The following is a 22,458-nucleotide window of genomic DNA, read 5'->3' as shown; positions in this document are numbered from 1 at the left end:
GAATAAGTGTAGAATGCGCACTATTAACCTAGAGAGCCTACCTCTCCCCATTAAAAGTTGGGAACATGCAGTGTATTAATGTCATCCTGTGAAAAGATACTTTTGTTTGTAGACAACAAGGTGAGGTCATTATGACCTTGTTATTGTAGAACCCATTACTTTTCAATAAATTAAGTGAAGTTCAGCATTTTAGCGGCAGGTGTAGATATCTAACACGTTATTTCTAAAAACCTTTTTACCTAGAATGAACAGCTTGCATTCTTCATTGTCATTTTATTGCCCCAAATGCAAGCCCTTGAACTCAAGAATTTGAGTTCAGTGAGTTATTTATGTATGAGAATGTTTGTTTGTCATTAAGTTCTGTAATGTTTTAAAGTAGTCTATTAATTTGTTTTTAGGTACAGTGGAATTCTAAGTCTTGGTCTTAGTTGTATTTTATTTACTGCACTTGAACTTTCAACATACTATTTCCCCTGTGGTGTACATCATGAGGTTTATTGTGCCTTGACTGGAAACAGCGCAGTTTAAGGGAAATGGCACTTGTAACCCGGACAGCTGCACTCATCTCATTCAGTCAGTACCAGCTCACTGCTACAGCACAAAAAACTATGAGGTCTTTGTTTTTTCATTATATATTTGTACATCCAAAACATTGTATCCCATAAAAGAAAGACTCAACTGTGAGAGCGAAATGTGAATGTTTAATGGCAATAAAAAAAAATAGAATTCCTTTGTCCTGTACTCAGCTTTAACAGCTCATACAGGAACTGAAAAGTATAATTCAGTCAGTCTCTGAAGAATCGGTATACTTTCAACAAACCTTAATGGCACAATTTTGTTTACTAGCTTATTGGCTGATTTCTATAGCAGCTAGCTTGTAGGTTCAGGTGCTTTGAATTCCAGTTTTTATAGAGATTATCAAAACTGGACAGTATCCTGTTATTGTGAGATAAGAGGATTTGGAATTGCAGTGAAAATAAATGGAAGAATCTAATTGTCGTCTATCTGATCTGCCTGTAAAAGCATGTAACTTAAACCCGGGTGTGCCTTATTTTGAATCGGAGTGTGGAGCCTGATGGTTTAACACTGCTAATGTGCTCAACGCTTTTGCGTTCGTTCCTCCCATTCAAGTCGGCACCCTCGACATGTATTAATAGGATCCATGAAAAATGACATTTTCAGCTGTCCTAATTTTCTTAAGTTGCTTTAGATCAGGACATTCGGCAGGAATTGCTATAATTGCTGTCAGCCCTAAAACGGATGTTTGTTAGAACTAAAATAAACTTGTTTCTCTAGATCTTGTTTCTTAGGTTGCCCAAACAGTACACGCGGGCTTTTAATAGTCTCAGGCTGGTTAAGCTATCGTTCTTTGAATGCTATGCATCCCAATGCCTAGTGACTGTTATCAGCGATAATAAGAGATGGCATAGCTGGAAACAAACGTGCTACTGGGGATGGGGGGATTCTTGTCTCGGACATCCTCTTCCTCTGCTTATGAAACTTATGAAATGTTTCTGCCTCCCCCTTCCCCAATCTTACGCGTGATCTTCATTGTGCAATGTAATGCAGTTCTGAAATTCCCTTTTTTTTTTAAACTGAATGCAAGAATACAAATCGCCTCAGAATTGGTGACCATTCCGGGGCCTGTTTCTGCGGCCAGAACAGCTCCCCTGCTTGTGGTCCGAAGGGGCCCGTCGTGAGCATCAGCGATTGAGCTGTACGAGGGTCCGGTGCCAGGAGCTGCGAGAACTGCCGGCGATAAAATGGGGTTCCAAGGACGTGCCGTGGATTTGTTCTCCTGAGAGTGGAAGACGAGTGTACAGATCCCTGCGAGGTCTGGCAGCCACCTCCAGCTGGACACTTCAGTCAAACGGGACAGCTTGAGCAGTTTGTGACAGAAGGAAATTGGTCAAGGAGGGGGTGTGCAGTGGGGGATCCAGACAGAGCCAGTACCCGCTGTAATTTTGGCATTCTGCTGCATCCCAAGAGTCAGCTGGATCTTATATCAGAGAGCTCGAAAACAACAGGTTTGTTTCTTTACATAACCTTCTGTGTGCGCTGTGGAATGCAGGCTGGAAAGGGCAGTTCCACACGCCCCAATAACCCCCCCTCAACTACCACCACACGTCTCCCTAGTGACTTTTCAGGATAGGGTTCTCTGATTTTAGCCAACTTGTCTTCGATGTATGGAACAACAGGCTCCAGCCAAACAGGCAGGCAGAATATCCCGGAATTAAAAAGGCACAGTTGCTGCTTGGAGTTAAGTGGCTGAAGCTTTGATAAGAGAAGCAGAAGCTCGGCTGTGGTGCAGATACCACCGATTGCACGGCCGTGTTTACTGGAAACGCTCGGCGTGTCCTGCCTTTTGGAGGGCTTAATGAAGTCGGACATTATGAGGATGAAGGACATTTCACTACGGCAAGACCCAGACCTCCGAAAGGAATTGGCATTGTTGGCGCGGGGGTGTGATTTTGTCCTGCCCTCCCGATTTAAGAAGAGACTGAAAGCTTTCCAGCAAGTACAGGCAGGTTGTCTTAATTTTGTTCTATTCGGGGGACTCGTGGCGGAGCTTGAAGTCCATAATTTTAGGGAGTCCTCTATGGACTGATGGAGTCTGGTTTTGTTTTCCAACTTTCAGTCTTTGCTTGGCTTTCAGTCAGTGTTTTAGTCTTATGTGTACCTTTAAATATGGGATAAATTCAATTAAGTAAGACTCTCCTTACATGTCACCCTGTGACGTAAATTAAAGAGCTTCTTCAGGTTTCCTTCTTCAGAAACGTTGTAAAGAATGACCGTAAATCGGGGTTAAAAAAGAACAGTGATTAATCCCCTTTTATAGACGTCGGGCCAGTGAGGACATGAAGTATTTGCTATTTGCTTTCTTGTTCAATCATTCATTGATTGAAATTATTTAATCTCGTTGATTGCAATTAATGACAGAACAAGTGTCATTCTGAGGCGTGATACTAGAGTGAAGTTTCCTCAATTTAATTTTTTTATCTTGCTAAATGTACTTTTTACAGTTTTTATGCAATCTGTCATAATCTAAATATTTACTTAAAAAGAGTTTATTTCATATTTGTATACTTTTAAACTATTGCATTAAAGTTATAGGAAAGAAGTTGTAGTATTTTTTGTTTTGCTAGTAGTTTTGAACCAAGACTAAAAATTTGTTTGCATGTGACTAGCATGCTTTGGTCACACACCAGAGCTTTACTAATGGCTTCTGGTTGCTAACCTAGTCATGGGTGTCCAGTGCACAAACATGCTTTCTGTGTTCTTCCGTTGTGGTAGAGGTCTGTGTGGGAAGTAATCGGTATGTCAAAACAATGCAGCACCCTTGTTTCTCTGTCTCAGAGTGGACCTCCAGTAGTAGCAGTGAAAACAGCCCCATGTATGCTCATTAAAGATAGTGTTGAACAAAATAAAAATGTGCGCCACTGGAAATCCACAACAAAATGTTGTTGATTATTTTCCATTCGTTTTAACTTACTGGAACAGTTCACTTTTGGGGAAAGTCATCACAGCTATATCTTGAGATTTCTCAAGTGAGAATCTTAGTGCTAGAACTCAGAAATTGATGTGGTTGTTTTTGTGCAAACATTTTCACAATTACATTGTTTAAGAAGACCAAATGTGGCCATTAGAATGTAGTTCTAACCTCAGCACACGTACACAAGCAACACACCAGTGATTAATTTAACTGACTTATTTTTATTTAATATCAAAGAGAGTCATTTCATAACTGTGCACTGTAACTGGTAATACAAAAGTTTGGGTTTCTAAACTGTGACTTTATATTTAATGCCATTAACACCATACAGTCTTCATGAAACGCTGAGAAATTTTCATATTGTTTCACATGTCTCATTTATTTGCAGACTTAAATGTTAAGGAAGTATTTGTGATGTTAAGGTGGCTTTCATTTCACAGAAGATAGTGAAGTTTAAAAATGCAAACAAAGATGAATGTGGTTCATCATATTTTAAAGCCCCAGCAAATAGATTTTTAAAAAAAGGAAATACATTATATGAAATCAAATTTTCAGTAACTGTTGACATAGACAACAGTTACTATTGTATTGATTGTATTGATAAGATTGTCTGTGAGACAGTCACTTGCTGTTTAGGAGCTATCAACTAGGGGTTGGCAATATGCTGACCAAAAGTTTTATATACGTTTGCCATCAGTATGAAATTTATATATCACAACTGACAGCACCGATTGAAGTGTTTTTTGTACCCGTATACAATTGTGACAGGATTGGTCATGCAAAGGATGACAGGAATTTTACACTTGGCTGGCAGTGTCATCTGAAAATGACAGATATACTGTATCTGTATCTGTTTATTAAACAGACTTTATCCCATTATGAAATAAAAGCAGATGAGAGTTTGATTGCATAAACAAACTGGCTAACATTTTGAGCAAAGAAATTGTGCCAAACGTTTTTCACTGAATGCTGTTTCATAGCCTTGCAGTAGACATTTTCTTACATTACAGCTATGAGCAATCTTTTTTTAGCGCGATTTCAAAAAGTGCTTTGTTAATTTAGAACAGCAGGAATGTTGGGTACTTGGATGCTGATGGAGAACGTCTGAGACTACTAGACAGATACGTTGCTAATATAAAAGATTCCAGTCCACACGTATTTAGCTCTGCAGCCCTGAAGATGTTTGAGACTCTTCCTGTGGTCATGCAGATTAATTGCACATCCCGGGCCCCGACCCAAGGCACACAGCAGATCTCATGTGAGTCTTTAGAGTGAAGTACAGGGTTGGCAAACAATTTGTGCATGGAGTTAAATCGGAATTGATGTACTGTGCAGAGTGACAGACTAAAGTATAGCTCAGTATTTTTGGCTGGTTCTGCTATTGGCTGTTTCATAGATCAGCATTCGCAAATCATTTGTATGTCAAGTTCATCTGAACAAGGAGGAAAATAAATACTGACAATGAGACTCTCTGTGATGTCCACTCTTCTCTCATTTGAATACAGCTATTACATAATTCTGCTTCACTTCCAGTGCTGCAGATGTTCCCAATCTGTACATGTATAACAGCAGTTACAAATGAGAGGTGGTCTTTTAACCCATCTAGCTCTTTTGTTATTTGCTACTGAACTGCTCTGAGGATCTCTTCCGGCCAAAATATCAGCTTCAACAACAGGGCTGGGTAGCTTGTTGCGTGCTCCACAATCCTTTTGGGAAAAGAAGTGCCTCCTGTTCCCAAATAATGCACATTACCTATAATTTTCTTTGTCATATTTAAACTTGGCATATAATTTACTGTTATCAATGATATCATAATGGTGTATGATGTTGGTCATACCTTTAATGTACAATGCACATTTTTAAGCATGGACTGAATTTTTCCATTTAAGACTGTAAAGAACATGATATTTTGTTTGTGTGAGTGAGATGTTAAATATGAGTGATTTGCAATATAGTTTAGGGTTACGCTCTAGAAGACTTTGTAAAATTGACCTGAAGAGCACAACATCCCTGATTCATTTTGCGTGATCTCCTCTGCCTTTATCACATGACAGAAGCCATTAAAACCTTAATGCCAGGTTTCTTCTCAAACCCTGGTTGAAACATCAGATGATCAGGGTTTGAGAAGTACTTTGTTGTAGTTGTTGTAGTACATCACATTGGCTACAAGGGAGAGGAGGCTGTTTGGCCCATCACGCTCATTTGATTCTGCTTTAATCGCACAGGTACTAGACTAAAAGGCAATGACCACTACCCCCTGTAAGGAAAGGGACAGTTCAGAATAGCCAGCCAAGCCAAACCAAATTGGTTTCAGGATGTTGGAGGAGGCTTGGACATGTGGCATGCCCAGGGTCACACAAACTCCTCACAGAGAGGCACCCAAAGCCAGACTCACATCCTGGACTGTGGTGTTGTGGCAAAATGGTCTGCTAATAAGATCTTATATAACTGCGATTACCAAGGATTTAATCCTCTGTTCTGCTCATAAATAAAATGAATAAAGTCCTGCAAAACGGAGAACCAGTGTTCGTATCTTACTTTAAGTTTTGATGAAAACGCATCATTTATTTTGTATTGGGGGAAGAGAGTAAGTTGTGGCTGTGGAATTTAAATTTAAGTCTTATCAACAGTAACGATACTAAAATGAGTGTTTGGCAGCTGACGTTTTTAAATCCATGATTAAATGTTACATTTCATCTGTAAATCTGGAACTTGTATACCTCCATCTTAAATTTGCTGACACCATTATGATATCATTGATAACAGTAAATTATATGCCAAGTTTAAATATGACAAAGAAAATTATAGGTAATGTGCATTATTTGGGAACAGGAGGCACTTCTTTTCCCAAAAGGATTGTGGAGCACGCAACAAGCTACCCAGCCCTGTTGTTGAAGCTGATAGTTTGGCCGGAAGAGATCCTCAGAGCAGTTCAGTAGCAAATAACAAAAGAGCTAGATGGGTATTCAATTTCCTGATAATTTCAACAAAAAGGTGTACTTTCAGTAAGCTTCATTCTGCTAAGCGTACATTCCTACATTTTCGAAACCTTTTTTCGTCTATAAGATTCCCAAGCTCAAGTGCCGTTTCCAGCTAAGAGTAGCTTAGGAATCGGAAGCAATATAAAATGATCGTTTGCTCCATGATTGGAATTTTCAGAAGGTCTATTTTGGCTTTGATGGCAAATGTAGGCTCATATTGAAAATACAGCATTGCATTTCTGAGACACCGTATTTGCTTCAATCTGTATTCCGGTTCCATTTCAGCCACTAGCAATCTCCTAGTAGACGTTTTTCCTTTATGCATAAGTAAACAAAGACATTCATTTAACTCAAAACAGGAAATAAGGTTTCCAGTAATGAGGCTATAAAGGAGCAACCATAATTTTAAGCGTTTGTGTTTAAATAATGTAAACAGGATAGACACATCTTGACTGTTCATATATATTTTTTTTTATTTGCAGGCTCAGGTAAAGAAAGATGAACCCATAACACCAGCCTTAAGTGAGAACATTCCAAGGTTTTATTTCCCACGAGGACGGCCCAAAGCCAATCCCAACATCGACTCGCTCATTTCCAGAATAGAGAGAACGTTTTCACAGTTCCCCAATGAAAGGGCAACTATTGAAGACATGGGGAAGGTAGCCAAAGTGAGTATGATTTACCACATCTGTTCTCTTGCCACCCAACCAGCACAGCCATCTACCGTGTAATTAAGCTTATGGATTTTATGAGAAAGGAATCTGTATCCTAGCTTTCCAAGGTAGGTTTGGAGTGACATGTATACGGCTCTTGTCATACTTGTCGTATTCCAAAGAAAAAAGGATTATTGCATTTCCTGCAGGAAGGCTTAATTGCGCACTGAACAAACACTTCCATATAGACATGGAAGACATGTATATAGACATGTTTTCTTTGTAAAATTAGAGGTACAGTTTATTCAAATTAAAAACCTAAAAATAAACATCCTGTGTTGCACAACAATACAAGTTTAAAAACAGTCTATAAATGAAGCACAGAAGCCAAATGCTGAGAACCTGAATTTGCCAGTTAGAACCTTCATTATTATTATTATTATTATTATTATTATTGTTGTTGTTGTTGTTGTTATTGAATCTTAATTAAGCTCACTGTCTCTTCTAAGTGTATAATAAGCTTTCAGCTCAGTCTGTTTACCAAAACATCAAATTAGTGCTCCCTTCACAGGCAGCAGCTCACTCATGTGTTAACTGGCAAACTGGACATTATCCTCCATGGAGCTTCCAGGCATTTAAACATTCATTTTGGCAACTTTTTTATTTAGTTGGTTCCCAAAAGTACAGTGCGTTTAAGCAGGCATTTCAGAGCATAATATACTTTCTCACAATATTTCAAAGGATGTGATTTATTTTCTTTTATATGACGTTTACAGTTTCCAGAAAACAGTTTGGACTGCAATTACCACTCACACCAAATTTTAAGAGAAGAGGCCATTTGGCCAGTCTCATTTGGTCAAGAGCTAATTAATCCAAAGATCTCACCCAATTGTTTCTTGAGAGACACCCAAGTATTGACTTCAAAAACATGTTTAGCCATACTGTACCACATTGTTCCATACTCCCACAACCCTTTGTGTGCAGACGTGCCCCCTGTTTTTGTTTCTAAATGTAATTTCACAAAGTCTCCACTTGTGTCTCTAGTTTGCATTTCACAGTGACTTTGTCAATGACTTTGATGTTAATGTCTAGGTGATACATTTTAGCAACTTAACACGTTTTTGATGCTCAGCAGCCAACAAAAAGACAAGTACATTGTGTTGCCATTGTAGGTTTTCTTTTGAAATATTAAAGCTGCATGCATTTCAGAGAGATCCTGTTTGTTTGCTTGATCGCAGGTAAAGGGTAAGTTAATCACAAATTGTTATCTTGGCCTTTTTGTAGTTTGTCTAGTAGCTACAGAGAAACCGCTTTTACCTTGGTCACTTTGAAAGCTCTTTGATATTTGTTCTCAGCATTCAAAATGCACTAGTAAACACTTGAATAAAGTGCATGCTAGGTGGAATGTGTATGTCCAAAAGTTTATATGCTTTTCATTAGAGATATTTAACACTGTGCACTTTTCCACAGGCTAATATTTGAAAATATTTCAAAATATAAAGATTTAAGGTGAAATACTACACCAAAGTTAGACAGCCCATCCAGGGAACTTTATGTATGTAACTGTATAAGACTATATAAGATGGAAGAATTGAAAATGATTTTAAAAGCTTTAAATCCTTGAACTTATCCCAGTTCTTGTTAAAGTATTTTTTTGTCTTCCCAGGCTTGTGAATGTCCACTCTACTGGAAAATGCCATTGTTCTGTGCTGCTGGTGGGGACAGAACAGGATTCGTATCCGTTCACAAATTTGTTGCAATGTGGAGAAAGTAAGACTATGGTACCTTGTCTGTGAGATAGACTGTCTATATTATTTTACAACAACTATAAAATTACATATGCTAATGCTTCATTATAAAATTAACATATTGTTTTTCAAATTGTATTAGTTAGAAGATACTATATATGTATTTATATAGCTGTTTAACAGATACCTTTCAATCTAAAGAACAACATTTTAAATTTAAATTGTTTCCTTCTCAGGGTGGTGTTAAAATAAACATGCAGTTTTGTTCATTTGTGAAACAAGTTTTAAATGCTGGTATTCCTTCATCAAGGAGAAGCCATTTACTCATTTATTGTTTTTCAGAACCTTACAGACCTGCCATGATGACGCATCTAAATTTGTTCACCTTTTGGCCAAGCCGAGCTGTAATTACATTGAACAAGAAGACTTGATTCCATTCCTTCAGGTGTTGTGTTCTGAATATTTTTCTGCAAAACACACGTAATGTGCAAATATAGTGATTGGCACATGATTATCCTGAGAAAGGAAAGTAGGATGAAACTTCACAGTCTACCACAAAACCATTTAGAACGTGAAACAGATCAAAAGCGACTGACTTAAATAAATAGCAGAACAATGCATTTTTACAGCCCCAGTCTCGAATTCATTTTTATGTTTGCTTTTCACTTTAAGTTTTGGGTGCCTTGTTGTAGGTCACATGCTCCAATCAGGGATAAATGTCATCTAAAAAATATATTTCAACATGTTTTCTACACAAACTACTTTGAAAGATTCCCATAAAACATAGTAAGTTAATTGTAATTTGCACAATCGTTCATTTGTGGAGAAGACTCAATGTAATTTCTTTCAGGTCTGTTTTCCCCTTTCGGAACGTGTCGATAAAATATTTTTGTGAACAAGACCAAGTTGCATACTTGAGGGCAAAGAGGGGTTATGGTGAACAAAATCTGTCACATGATTTATGTTTAATCGTTATGATTAAATTGAAACAATAGAATGTAATTTGACATTGTGAGTTCTCGATGCATGTTTACTGTGGTCAGTATACGCTGCGTTTGCCTTTTCACTTAGCAGCTCCTGTTAAGCCAAGAGAGTTGCAATTTGTATTCAAGGCAGCAGAATCGCCCAAGCTTGGGGTGTTTGAGTTTAGTGAAGAGATGCATTTTGGCATCCTGTATTTAATTTGTATTGTGTGGTTTTGGCAATTGATCTGACTGTTTTGATGAATGAAATAAGTATTGCTTTGGAGTAGATTTGACTTCCCCTGTGGATTCATAAGGAGAGTGATTTATGTATTTTTCTATTATTTAATTTCACAAGGGAAGGGTCAAGGAGCATTGTGTTCATCTGCAGATAAAACTGTTTAATTTTATTTCCACATATGCAAGCACATGGAAATTTGACTTGAAAAAAAATCTGTGGCTTGACTCTCATTACCCCTCCATATTAAAAAAATTGTCTGCCACATAAAAGGTTTCCTTTAGAAATGATGCATGAAAAATAGGTTCCTCCTGACACAATTTGCAGTAGTCCCACTCTTTAGGCCCTTTAGGAGATCTGATTTACCTAGTAGTCTTAATTTATTTCAAACCTGGATTCCTTAATCTTATCCAAGTAACTCATTTCAGTTGAGAGACTAATGTAGTCTCCCTTATAAAGACTTCTTTCAGTACTGCTGTGACTTTATTTTTTTTTTTAGTTCTAGTTGGCATCCTGCATATGGTGAATATAAAAAAAAACATCTCTTCCATATGTTTCAGGATCTCATCTAATACAAGAACAAGAGCAATAAAATATTCTTGTTTTTCAGGACGTGGTCAACACACACACTGGTCTCACATTTCTAAGGGAGGCCTCAGACTTTCACTCTCGCTACATTACCACAGTAAGTTGAGTTCTTTGTGGCTGTATCGGCTATGGTCTGGAACTAATGTAAAGACACTGAAGTCCAACCCTTTCCTTAATACCAAGGATACTTTTTTTGCCTTACAGTTCCCTTACCCTTCCAGGTTTTATTGTAGTCTAATCGCAGGGTCACTATATTTACATTTTTGTTTTCCTTGTTTCTTCCTCCTTTATCATTTTAGGCACAGAAATGAAATGTTGACTGTAATTAGCTCTCACCTTATTGAGGTTTTCCCTCAAAGGAGAGGAGTGCAAGTGATTTGTAAGTTATTGATACACTGTCTTTCCAAATTTTGTTTGGAACTGATCATAAATTAGGTGCTGTGTAGTCACGGTTGAAATGGCAAAATCTCAGATGCAAGTGGGTGAGACACTGAATAACCTGCTGCATGCTGGATGTGTTGAAAACAGCGTTTTGAAATAGGGTATTGTCATACAGTTTATTCAGAGACCAAGGTCTGAACATTAAAAACAGCTCAACAAGCAAGCAGATCAATAAACGTCATAAATAACCATGAGTGATTTAAGAGGTAATCTAGACTGAAAACCGACAGACTCGGGGGTCCCCCAGCACCAGGATGGGGAATCGGTGGTGTAGGTTGTAGGTTGTAGGTCTTTTTAAGGTGGGAAGTTTTTACTTTTATTGTCTCAAGGCAGCAATACAAAAGTCAACTTGACAAAAAAAATCTGTTTCATATCTCAAAATATTTCTTCCCTCTAGTTTAAAAAAGTAGAAATGGTCATTTAAAGGGGTTAATTTATTATATACTGAGTAATATTAGTTGGTGCTTTGTGTTAAAGTAACAAAATGCTTCTTGATTTACCTTACCACTTTTTTCTTAGTAGTCTTTTATTCCCCCAAGAATGAAGAGGGCGAGTACAGAAATACAAATTTCTGGTTGCTCTGTGTGTCACAATGGATGAATTACAGCAACTTCCTGTGACTACACAAACACTGAGCTGAAGCAGGCAGCTGATCTTTCAGCTGCTCTAATGGCTTCTCTGTAATTAGTTTAGTGATCCGAAGGCACAGTAACTGAAGGACCTCAACTTGTATTACTAACTCAAGCTTTTTAACTGGCCACTGGTATGCCAGAGTGAAAGTATTGATTAATTATATTTAGTTTTGGCCTTTTAGTCTGCTACAGATTTTGAAGGCAGTATGTTGATTTAGAAGCTGTACAAATGCCGACTGTTTAGCACGACCCTATCAGTTGTTTTTCTCCTTTCCACCGAGTTGGGAATACAAGTACAGCACCAGAAGACTGAGAAACAGAAACTGGGACCTTTCATTCACAGTATCACTGTATCTTATTAATGAGTGTGTTCATGATTATTACATGAAGTTGGATGTTTCATGAGTATATTAAGGATGATTTTTGTCAGTTATTATTTGGTGTTGTAATGGTTATCTTCTGTGTTTCTATTATTACTATTACTTCAGTTGCATCAATGGTCATTGGTTTGTCCGGAATGTTTTTTGGAAAACCCCTTTTGTAGATCGTTTGTGCTGGTAAACAGAGCAGATCCAGGTTCTGGTTCCGTTCTTGTCCAATTCAGGATGGCATACTTTGGATTCTGCTCCACGGGGGCAACTCCACAGGAAATGGCTATTCTTTAAAGCACCAGCAGATAAGCTCACCCCTGGTGGAAAATAGCTGGGAGCATGCGACGTGCTGCGTGCCCTTTTGCACGAGCTCTCCCAAGTCGCACGTGCGTACAGATGGGCGCGCACCAGCGGGGGTTGGGTTTCACCTTCAAATTCCCACTTACAAGCAACCAGGACAAGAGTGTCCTTATTTTAGAAGCATTTGCAGTGTTCCTGTTGGAAACAAGTGCTGCCTGTATTGATATCCAGTGCCTTGCAAATGCATTGAGCCCATTCCAGTGATGTCACATTTTGCTGATGATGTACACACATTTTAAAGTAAATATTTTAATCACGACTAGATTTTTGATTACATTTCATTTTGATGACATTTACCTTCCCATAAAAGTGTTCCGTGTGATGTAAGCATATCTGGTTTTTAAAACTGATGAATTTAAGTCGGTCTTTAATGACCTGTCCTTCCTGCGCAGTAGAAGAGGCTCTGGCCTCTTAAGAGTTCTTGGAAGTAGGAGAGACTTGTTCAGGTTTGTGAGTGTCTAGCGAAGTGCAGCTTACATGTCAAACTTGCAAGTGTGTTATCAAAAATGTTTTGTCACTCTATAAGGTTTTTATCATTTGCATTTACTTCTAAGTATTTTTGAATAAAGTTATTTTAATGTGTACAGTTTTCTTTCACTTCTGGCTGGGGCAAAACTGCAGCGTTTCTTGAATAAAGAAATATGTATTATAAATCACTCTTACACTTAATAGGGTGTTTAGTATATATAATATTTATACTTTAGAATATATGTGCTTGTATAATCCAGTAAGAAAAAATGAACTTAACATTAATATAAAGCTGACTTGGCTCAATCGGAACTTGATCAATAGTACATAGACTAGTCAAGTTTTTTATCTTAATCACAGCTTGAAAACTCTTCCTATTGCATTTCTTTCAGGTTATTCAGCGGATATATTACAATGTAAACAGATCATGGACGGGCAAAATAACATGCTCAGAACTTAGGAAAAGCAGTTTTCTGCAGGTTAGTAACATTTTTGTATGTTAGGTAGGTAAAACTTAAGAAACTAAGCTTTGGGGCTAAAAGTCTTATGATATATATACAGTTTGCAAGCCTCCAGAGCAAAACAACACTCGGGAGTGTACAATTGTCCAATACGTTTTTTACAATGTGAAAAGTTGTAACAGCAGCTAGACCTAGGTAGAAATGATAAAACTATAATTATGGATGGTGAATTTGTTGGAGCAATACATTATAAACTATAACAGAGGGTAATTCTAAACGTTTCATGATAACATTTTAATTTATTTTGTGTTTAGATTTTAAAATGAATAAAATGTAAAATGAATGCGCTTATGAATGTTCTTTTCAAATGTCCGTTATAAGATCACTTTATTAGCCATATACAAATTCTTGCATTAGGAATTTGTCTTTTTCGGATACCCTAACTTGCTCTCCATGAGACACACAGACAGGGAGAGAAGCTTGGGGTCAGAGCGCAGGGTCAGCCATTTATACAGCACCCCTGGAGCAGTTGAGGTTAAGGGCCTTGCTCAGGGGCCCAACAGAGAAGGATTCCTCTGTGAGCCGTGGGATGCGACCTGGCAACTTTCCAGCCACAGGCACAGATCCCTAGCCACAGAGCCACCACACCGCCCACATTTTTTATGTTAAAAGGTTCATACAGTGCCACAGGAATTGAAGGCCATTAGCAAAATCAAGTTGTTGGTGCTGCTGCTGCAAAAATGTTGTTCCTGTTGAACAGTAGTCATGCATGTATATTTGATCATGCAGTACAGTATTTGTAATAGCACTGTTCCCTAAGAAAAGGAGGGAACAAAAGCAAAAAAACGAAGTCAAATAGAGGGAAAGGCAGGAGTCACATTTTTAAAAGCCTGTATTAAAGCCAAAATCAAATGGACCCCACATATACAGGTACTGTGGCAATGTGTCGGTGAGTTTCTGCACTAACAGCACTGTGTGATGACAGAGACATGCTCACAGTTGTCCAAGGTGTAATGTGTGCATTTATTTTATGGATGTATTGTCGACTGTATGAAGGGTGTTTGCAGTCAGCGGTGGGCTACAGGTGTGATGATTGATATGATGTAGTTTGGGGGGTTTTACATGGTGGGTAGCACATGCTTTTTGCTGGAAGATATTTTTGAACGTATTCCTGGTGGTTTGTCAACAGAATGTGGCATTATTAGAGGATGAGGAAGATGTCAACCAGCTCACTGAGTATTTCTCCTATGAACATTTCTACGTCATTTATTGTAAATTCTGGGAACTTGACGCAGACCACGATCTCTACATTGATCAGAAAGACCTAGCTCGACACAATGATCACGGTATTGTTTTATTTCTTCTTGATACCAAATGTGTAACCCGGCAGAATAATCATAATAGAATATCCACCTCCTTTAATGTAAAATTTTCAGCAATGTTTCTTACAGGCTTCTTTGTCAGAGGTGTTTCATTAACACTTGCTGTTGCAGTCATTCTGTACATTTTGCTATGGGTAGCTGAATTTTTCATGTTGTGTTCCTTTATGAAAAGAGGGGAAATGAAAGATTTACAAGACCTCAAAACTGTATTAATTAGTAATACTAAATCGCATTTAATCATATTGTTTTCAGGCTTTACATAAGTGTCACAGAGCTTTTTCTATTGAATGGCTTAAATCACCAAATTGGTATAGAATGGACAGTGAAATACAAAGAAGAGGACAAAAGTGAAAACTACATGGTAGAGCTTTTAAAACTGACAATAGGAGGCACTTCTTTACCTGAAGTGTTGTGGGTGTTTGAACAAGCTTCTTTCAGGAAAAGACAGGATGAGATCCTTGACTCAGTAGTAACTATCAGATAGAATAGATGGGCTGAATGGCCTCCTCTGTAACTATTGTATGGTATTACTTTGAATACACATTCAAATAAATAAACCTTAGTGCAAGGACATTATCATCCTCTTTTCTTATGCCTTATCAAAACCATATTACTGTCAGCAAGAATACACAAAGCATTGGTGTTTCATCTAAGTTCAGATATTTTATAAGTATTATAAGTTCCATACTGGATCCTCACAAGTTGTGTATTTTTTTTTTCTTCAAGCAATCTCCCATAAAATGATTGAAAGGATATTCTCAGGAGCTGTTACCAGGTAAACGTTTTTATTTCTTGTTCTTTTTAAATAAGGAAGAAATATTTGTGCATGACTCCTGGATAGAAATGAGTACTTTGCCTCTAGTTATTAAAGAAGAATAGGGCTCTACAGTTATTAAATTGTCTGCCTGATGTGAAAGATGCCTTGGGTATTTTTGTGTTTTTTCCTGAACTAGTTTCTTTTGTAGGGGCAAAAGAGCACATAAGGAAGGAAGAATGAGCTATGCAGATTTTGTATGGTTTCTGATTTCTGAAGAGGACAAGAAGACACCAACCAGGTGACTTGGGAAAGCTGACTATTTTAGGTCAACCTTGCTCAAACCAGTGATTCAGCTTTTCGCTTTGCTGCACCAAGAGCGCTTGTAGTGATTATCTCTGGAAAGTGTAATGTCTCTTTTAAGTATTCTCTTCCCACTTCACAGTCATTTGCATAGACTTCCACTGAACTTATCCACTGCTTAAAGCTGTTGTAAGTGGAGGAATGATGCCTGCCTTCTCAAAACCAGATAAATCCAGCAGTGTGCACTTGATTCTAAGATAGCTGAGGGCAATGAAGTGACAACAAACTATTTAATCAGTAAAAGGGACTAGGGAAGTGTTTTCATTTATGCAGAGATGTTTGTTTTCCAGCATAGAGTACTGGTTCCGCTGCATGGATCTTGATGGGGACGGAGTGCTCTCTATGTATGAGCTGGAATACTTTTATGAGGAACAGTGTCAGAGACTAGAGAACATGGCCATTGAACCCCTGCCTTTTGAAGACTGTCTCTGCCAAATGCTGGACCTTGTCAAACCCAAAACTGAAGGTATGTAGCCTCAAGCTCAAAGGTTTTACTAGGTATCAAGTGAACAGAGTATCATGTGTAGTGATGTCAGAACCAGTGTTTAGACTTATCTGATCCTGCATGGCTGCTTGTTTTAAGAAACACGATGCATTCAAAATTCAAACATTAAGAAACACAAAAATACATTTTAGTAGCCACAGGTTATTTTTGTCTTTTGTTCTCTGTTTCTGAGAGAACAGCAGGGAAGGCTGTTTATTTAGGACTCTTGTCATCTCTTTTTCCTCTTCTTAGTGATGTGAAGAAACTGGATTTGTTACATTTGCTTGCGGTGTTTTTTGTAGCTAGTGTAACACTTGCTTAACAGGCTTTGAAAAAAATTCCATTATACAACTAAGAAATACATTATTGTAGAGACTAAAAATATTTTGTCAGTGTGAGAATAGGGAAAATTATATTTCTGGTAGTTACAACAAAAATCTTTTCATTGAGATCAGCAGCTGAACATATAATTGTTCTAGTGCTCATATAGGCAGCTTTGTCTAGTGTCATGTTCTTTGTGGTGTCTTCTGTGGTGCGAGTAACAAAATCATCATTGTAAATCAGTTAAATTATGCGAGGTGGAAATTGTCAGTTCTTTCTGCTCACATAGACACCCTTTCTGTTCTAGAAGCTACTGTAGAAACCCTACCAAATGTATGTCCAAACTCTTGTTCCTTCACAGGAAAGATCACTCTTCATGATCTGAAGAAGTGCAAGTTGTCACACCTGTTTTTTGATACTTTTTTCAATATCGAGAAGTACCTGGACCACGAGCAAAAGGATCCGTTTTCGGTTATCAGGGTAAGGTTGGCAAATCCGATTAAACATGATCCCATTGGAAAGCGGTCTTCCTAAAGCTCTGCGATAACCCCGTCTCTTGCGTCCTAGGATGGAGAGGGTGAGGTGCAGGATGTCTCCGACTGGGAGAAGTACGCTGCAGAGGAGTACGACAGCTTGGTAGCCGAGGAGGCAGCCAACGAGCAGTTTAATGACGGGTAAGATACTTAAAAGCGTCTAGAAGTTTGTCATACCGAGTGTAATTCCATCACCATACCCAGTTTCCCCCAGGAAGACTGCAATTACACTATAAAAATATTAGCACATAATCTTTTCACTAGAACAGTGTCAGAAAGTATCTGTGCTTTAAACCTTTAATTTTGTGTTAATGGAAGGTTGGCTTTTTCTGTTGCCTATAGCCACCGATAGCTCTCAAACCCTCTGGAATAGGAGAAAGTGGCAATAGGTGAGTTAGCCCTATTAACAGGCATCTAATGAACATTTTAGGGACTCCAGTAACTTTTAATGGCTGCATCACTGGAGTATTGAAACTGAAAGGTAAGAGTGAGCTACTCTGGTGTCCACTAAGGGTTTTGGCGCAGGTGCTCGCTAGCGTTTCTGTGATGACACTTTTCTGGGGTGGCTGAGGTTCTCAAGTCTGTCTTGTTCTCCTCGGCTGACTCTCTATCATTTCTGTTTAAAACTGGACTTCCTGACCCACACGTTCACAGTGGTCAATGATTGAAATCTAAATTTGCATGCACTGAAATACTGATCACAAAAGAGATAACCCTGAAGCCTTAGTTACACAGAAATATTTTATAGGTGAATAGAACTAAGTTGGAGTGCAAGAAATAGTATCATATCTGATATAAATGCAAAAAAGTCAGTTGAGAAGTTATGAACTGGATGAGCCATTTATATAGCAAAGTATATAGTGAAGCAGTCCAATGAAGTACTTCTTAAAGTACAACAGCAGCAGCAGCTCATGTGGGATTTGAGTTCTCCAGTCTGGGTTCCAGAGACTTAGCAGTACAGGCAACTGAGTATGCTGTACCTCTTATTACAATCCTAAGGATTTATTGATTTAGAGCAGTTTGCAGGAATTATTTCCATTCCATTTTTAAAGGAATAAAACTGGGATATTTCCATTTTGCTTTAAAAAAAATATATCCTCTTGAAAGGGAAATATGAGATCGAATTGAGTTTTTCTGTTTGAATGGTAAAACATCACTTGATTTTTGTTTGTCCTGTTAGATATGAACATGCCATTGATCCAATAGACTGTCAGATCTCACACGAGCTAAATCTACGAACAGACAAGAGACACTTCTTCCAAATACCGAGCCCGCACTCCAACCTAGACCTGGAGGAATACGAATATGAAGACGACTTTGAATGACAGCTGGTGCATACATGTCCTACATTGCTGGCTGTGTGCAGCTGTGCTGCAAAAACTGTATAAAGAATGAATGTTAATGAAGCCTATAAATGTTTCATAGATTAGGTTGTAGCTTTAGGTTATTCGCACTTAACCATGGGAACAGGAAACACAGACCTGGAGAAGCCAAAAGCTGTCACTCATCCATTAAGAATATTTTCATTTTTATACATTATCAGGAAATCTCTTTGCAGAAGTTAAAACAAAATCACACCTAAGAAATGCTGTTTATGATGTAGCAAGCTAAATATTAAATGTACACCTAAAGTTTTCTAGTAACACTTTATTATTAAAGATATTATACATATTTTGATTTATATGTTTATATATGGTTTATAAAGAAATTCTAAAGTATTCATAAAACATTGTCATTACAAAGATGTAATACTTTCCAATGGCTTCTCCATTTGACAAAGCACAACACCTACATAAGATCCCATTTTTAAATTTAAATAATGTAATGCTTTATTAATACTTCAGGACATTTTATCAATTTGTATAAATCATTAGTAAAATATTACAAGGAAAACCTTAATATAAAGCGTTGTCACTGTTCTTTCAGTAGTTTATTTATTTGGCTAATTGTGACTGGCCATTAGTTTTGAGTGTTGTGTTATTTGTAAATAAGAATGCTTCTAATATTTATTATGAAATCATTCGAGAGCGACTGGCACGTGCACAGAATATACCTGTGAACCAATTCAGTTTCTTGCTTGAAGAAATCTTAGTTCGCTGCACTGGAACTTAAAAAGCTTAGACACTGAAAAACACTTGAATTACTGAATGTGCACTAACTGTAAGAGCAATACATTTGTAATTTCTTAGGATTGGCTAATGCAACATTCCAGAGATATTAAACATACTACGAATTTCAAAATACGTTTTCTTATCCTGGTGCCTATAAACCTGCATTTTTACATCTATGCATTAGTCTTTATGAAATTCCCGTGCCTTGTAATATATACTGTATTTATCTGCAAGTTTCAAGTTATTTTTTTTTTACTGTTTAATACTTTTATTTTGACTTTGGAGAGGTTATAAATTATAAGCTGTAAATGTTATTTTGTGCTTGCTGTGTAAAAACAGGGTTTCTAAGTGTACACAAATTATGTTCCATTGTTGATGGCTATCTGTAAAAGTACTGGGGTCATTTCATAATGTACTTTTATTGAAGAATAAGAAACCAATTTTAAAATTTGTATATTATTTTGTTGAAATTATTTTAAATAAAGTATACCTCAGAATGTATTTTCTTGTTTTTCGGTTGTACCCATTTTACAAGCAAATTACATGCTGTAGATCATTCTTTTTTTTTATTGAAGCAAGGCAATGAAAATAATGGAAGACGTACAAAAGATCTGTTGTCTTAATGTACACTATCCAATTGAATGTTACACAATGCCATGGGTTTAAATCATCAGTATGCATTTCAAAAGAGTAGAAAACCTTTTTTCTGAGGTGGGTGCTACTTCAGTGAACACAAAACATCTAACAATAAGAAATAATGTAACTACTTACAAAAGGAGTTGCTGTGATGAAAAATGAGCTGTAAATTAGTTCTTACATTTATAACAGTCAAATTATAAAGGGGGGGGGGGTCCAGAATTTATTCCAGGAACTTCCCAGAAAGAAGCCATAGCAATAAAAAAACACGCCCCACGCAAATGAAACAGTTCAAGGTCAAGAATTACCTGTGGAAATTGGCGTGTGCTTTTAGCAAAACAAAACTCTCGCCCCTACCCACTCAAGACAAACAAATGTAGACTCGACACCACACAAATGTTCTGTACCACCCCTGCTACCACTTGGCCCTCTTACAGCATTGTCAAAGTGCTCAAGAATGTATAGACAGGAACTCCTGCAACTACAAGGGGAAAATAGAATGTATAGACAAACCATGAACATTGAAAACACACCTTAACACTATTTATCTTATTGGTACTGATACAATATTTAAATTGCAGGTAACCTGAAACAGGCATATACTTGGGTGTCTTTTATTCTCCTCTGTCAAAAAGAAATTCTGTAATAAGTACTGCTAAAACTGTTTTGTGTCTAGGAATCCAGTGGCAAAAAATACTAAGGAACTTTTAGGAGCAAAGAAAGGGAAATGAGGTTTAGGTAGAATTTAAGAGTTTCCCTTTGTTCCTGACATACACCTAAATCTAAAACATAGGTGTAGGGAAAAAAAATAAAATAAATGAAACCTGTTTACGAAAACAACTAGTTAAAATGCATTCAGTAATCAGTGATGCCCAATTCCTAGGCTGAAGGACCAGGGTTGGCCACTTTTCATTCCAGCTGAACAGTCGCCATCTCGATGAGACCCTTAACTGACAGTTTCTGAAGATACAGTATGAGCCACTTGCATACATATTTATATAGCCACACTATCATTCTCAAGCTCTTGAGGTCTGTTTTTCTGTCCTTCTGCATTCAAACAAGGGTAGCCTAGACATTGGCCTTACAGAAATAACTAATTCTGTACTGTTTAGGAAACTCTGAAAATGACACTGTTTCTTCTTTAGATGGATTTGCATGCTCCTGAACCCCATATCTTTCTTTTAAAAGAAAATTTGAAGCACTCATCCTGGAGGGCAGTAGGAGTCAGAAAGAAAAAAGATCTGATGAGCTTGCACTGCCATTGAACCATAAACACTGCTTGGGATAAATCTGAGTAAATTTGGTGGAAACACACCAGAAAAATAAATACCTGTCAGAAAACACCTAAGGAGGTTCATAGAAAGTGCTGTAATTTACAGTATTGATAATACAGTACCTCAATGCAGGAGGAATGAGGGCACTTCCACTAAAACAAGCACAAGCCACTGTTCTCCTTCGTGAAGCCACCTACCCCCTCCATCAACAAGTTTGTGAGAGGAACTGCAGAGCCCAGCAATCGCAGGGCTGCGCCGAAAGGCTCACGTTAGCTCAATATCAACCGAATCGACGTCCACATCCTCACTCGTAAGATCATGCTGGTCCCTGGACTTTAAAGCCGTGTCTTGCAGCTGAGGGATCTTGGAAGTTCCTTCCATTTCTTTCTTGTCATCTTGGCTGGAGAAAAATAAGCCGCAGCTTTTATTCTAGAAAATAGGCTTAAATACTGTGCTAGAAGTTGAAAATGTAGCAATAAGAGTGGAAATCAATCTGAAATTGAACTCCATGGCAATTGCTAGTTGGTATAAAATTAGTTCCCACACTTTATTTTACTTTTCTATACCTGGCAAGAGTGTTTCTCACCTTTCACTAGATTTGAGAGGTTTTCTCCCTTTAATAACTGCAGCGGTCAGCTGTGGTGGAGCCTTTAGATCAGGGGTTTTGCAGGCGAGCCAGGAGTTGCTGTGCAAGTCTCCTGAAATTGTAAGAAAGCAGCAAAAATAAGTTACTTGACCACAAGTGTAACTAATGTTTTGCAACTCTATTTAAAAATATCATTGCTTTCTCAGGAAACTCCACCCTTGGATATAGGAAACAATAGGACACATTTTAATTCCAGTTTAATAACAAAGGAGTGAGTTTATCACATTGATTTCAGTGTTACATTGGTGTTGCTAATGAAAAGGTGGTCCTTGTATCAGCAGATCTCAAGTTTTTTAATTTTGTCATATTAGGCTGTTGTTCCTTTTTTTTAACAAGTGTGGTAAACATCCTGCATTCTGCGACACTGTTGTAAATCAGTTTCTTCACCAGGTAGCAGAGGAGAAAGAGAAGTAGCAGATTATAATTGCACAAGAGAACAGCAAGTTCCTCTCTCTTTTCAGTTTTGTTTCAGTTTCAGCAGTGAAACACTAGAGTGATCAAAAGAAAAGGCACAAGAATCATCTTAGCCCATCAAATAGTAGTTAATTGATCCAGGTA

At 37.7% G+C, this 22,458-nt stretch overlaps 2 protein-coding genes across 6 annotated transcripts in view; one reads left to right on the top strand and one right to left on the bottom strand.

The window, feature by feature from the left end:
* The window catches only part of ppp2r3b (protein phosphatase 2, regulatory subunit B'', beta), a 39,254-nt gene extending 19,409 nt beyond the window's left edge, over nucleotides 1-19,845 (top strand). The window contains exons 1-13 of one of the 2 annotated variants that reach the window (XM_015363441.2): nucleotides 1,592-2,524; nucleotides 6,957-7,142; nucleotides 8,794-8,897; nucleotides 9,218-9,320; nucleotides 10,686-10,760; nucleotides 13,328-13,414; nucleotides 14,586-14,742; nucleotides 15,505-15,553; nucleotides 15,744-15,833; nucleotides 16,186-16,361; nucleotides 17,062-17,180; nucleotides 17,268-17,374; nucleotides 18,414-19,845. In XM_015363441.2, the coding sequence (XP_015218927.1) occupies nucleotides 2,378-2,524; nucleotides 6,957-7,142; nucleotides 8,794-8,897; nucleotides 9,218-9,320; nucleotides 10,686-10,760; nucleotides 13,328-13,414; nucleotides 14,586-14,742; nucleotides 15,505-15,553; nucleotides 15,744-15,833; nucleotides 16,186-16,361; nucleotides 17,062-17,180; nucleotides 17,268-17,374; nucleotides 18,414-18,558 (1,545 nt within the window). In that variant the 5' untranslated portion in view covers nucleotides 1,592-2,377 and the 3' untranslated portion in view covers nucleotides 18,559-19,845. Of the gene's footprint in view, nucleotides 1-1,591; nucleotides 2,525-6,956; nucleotides 7,143-8,793; nucleotides 8,898-9,217; nucleotides 9,321-10,685; nucleotides 10,761-13,327; nucleotides 13,415-14,585; nucleotides 14,743-15,504; nucleotides 15,554-15,743; nucleotides 15,834-16,185; nucleotides 16,362-17,061; nucleotides 17,181-17,267; nucleotides 17,375-18,413 lie in introns of those variants that run through there. The other variant, XM_006638894.3, reaches the window with a different exon arrangement.
* Nucleotides 19,846-19,891: 46 nt separating this feature from the next.
* The window catches only part of LOC102687179 (cohesin subunit SA-2), a 38,176-nt gene continuing 35,609 nt past the window's right edge, over nucleotides 19,892-22,458 (bottom strand). For all 4 annotated transcript variants that reach the window (XM_069179092.1, XM_069179094.1, XM_069179095.1 and 1 more), the window contains 2 exons: nucleotides 21,841-21,952; nucleotides 19,892-21,654 (listed from right to left, as the gene is read on the bottom strand). In XM_069179092.1, the coding sequence (XP_069035193.1) occupies nucleotides 21,519-21,654; nucleotides 21,841-21,952 (248 nt within the window). In that variant the 3' untranslated portion in view covers nucleotides 19,892-21,518. The remainder of the gene's footprint in view (nucleotides 21,655-21,840; nucleotides 21,953-22,458) is intronic.

This window comes from Lepisosteus oculatus, chromosome 15 (assembly GCF_040954835.1).
Source record: "Lepisosteus oculatus isolate fLepOcu1 chromosome 15, fLepOcu1.hap2, whole genome shotgun sequence".
NCBI classification, from domain to species: Eukaryota; Metazoa; Chordata; class Actinopteri; order Semionotiformes; family Lepisosteidae; genus Lepisosteus; species Lepisosteus oculatus.
This window is presented reverse-complemented; position numbering and strand designations above follow the sequence as displayed.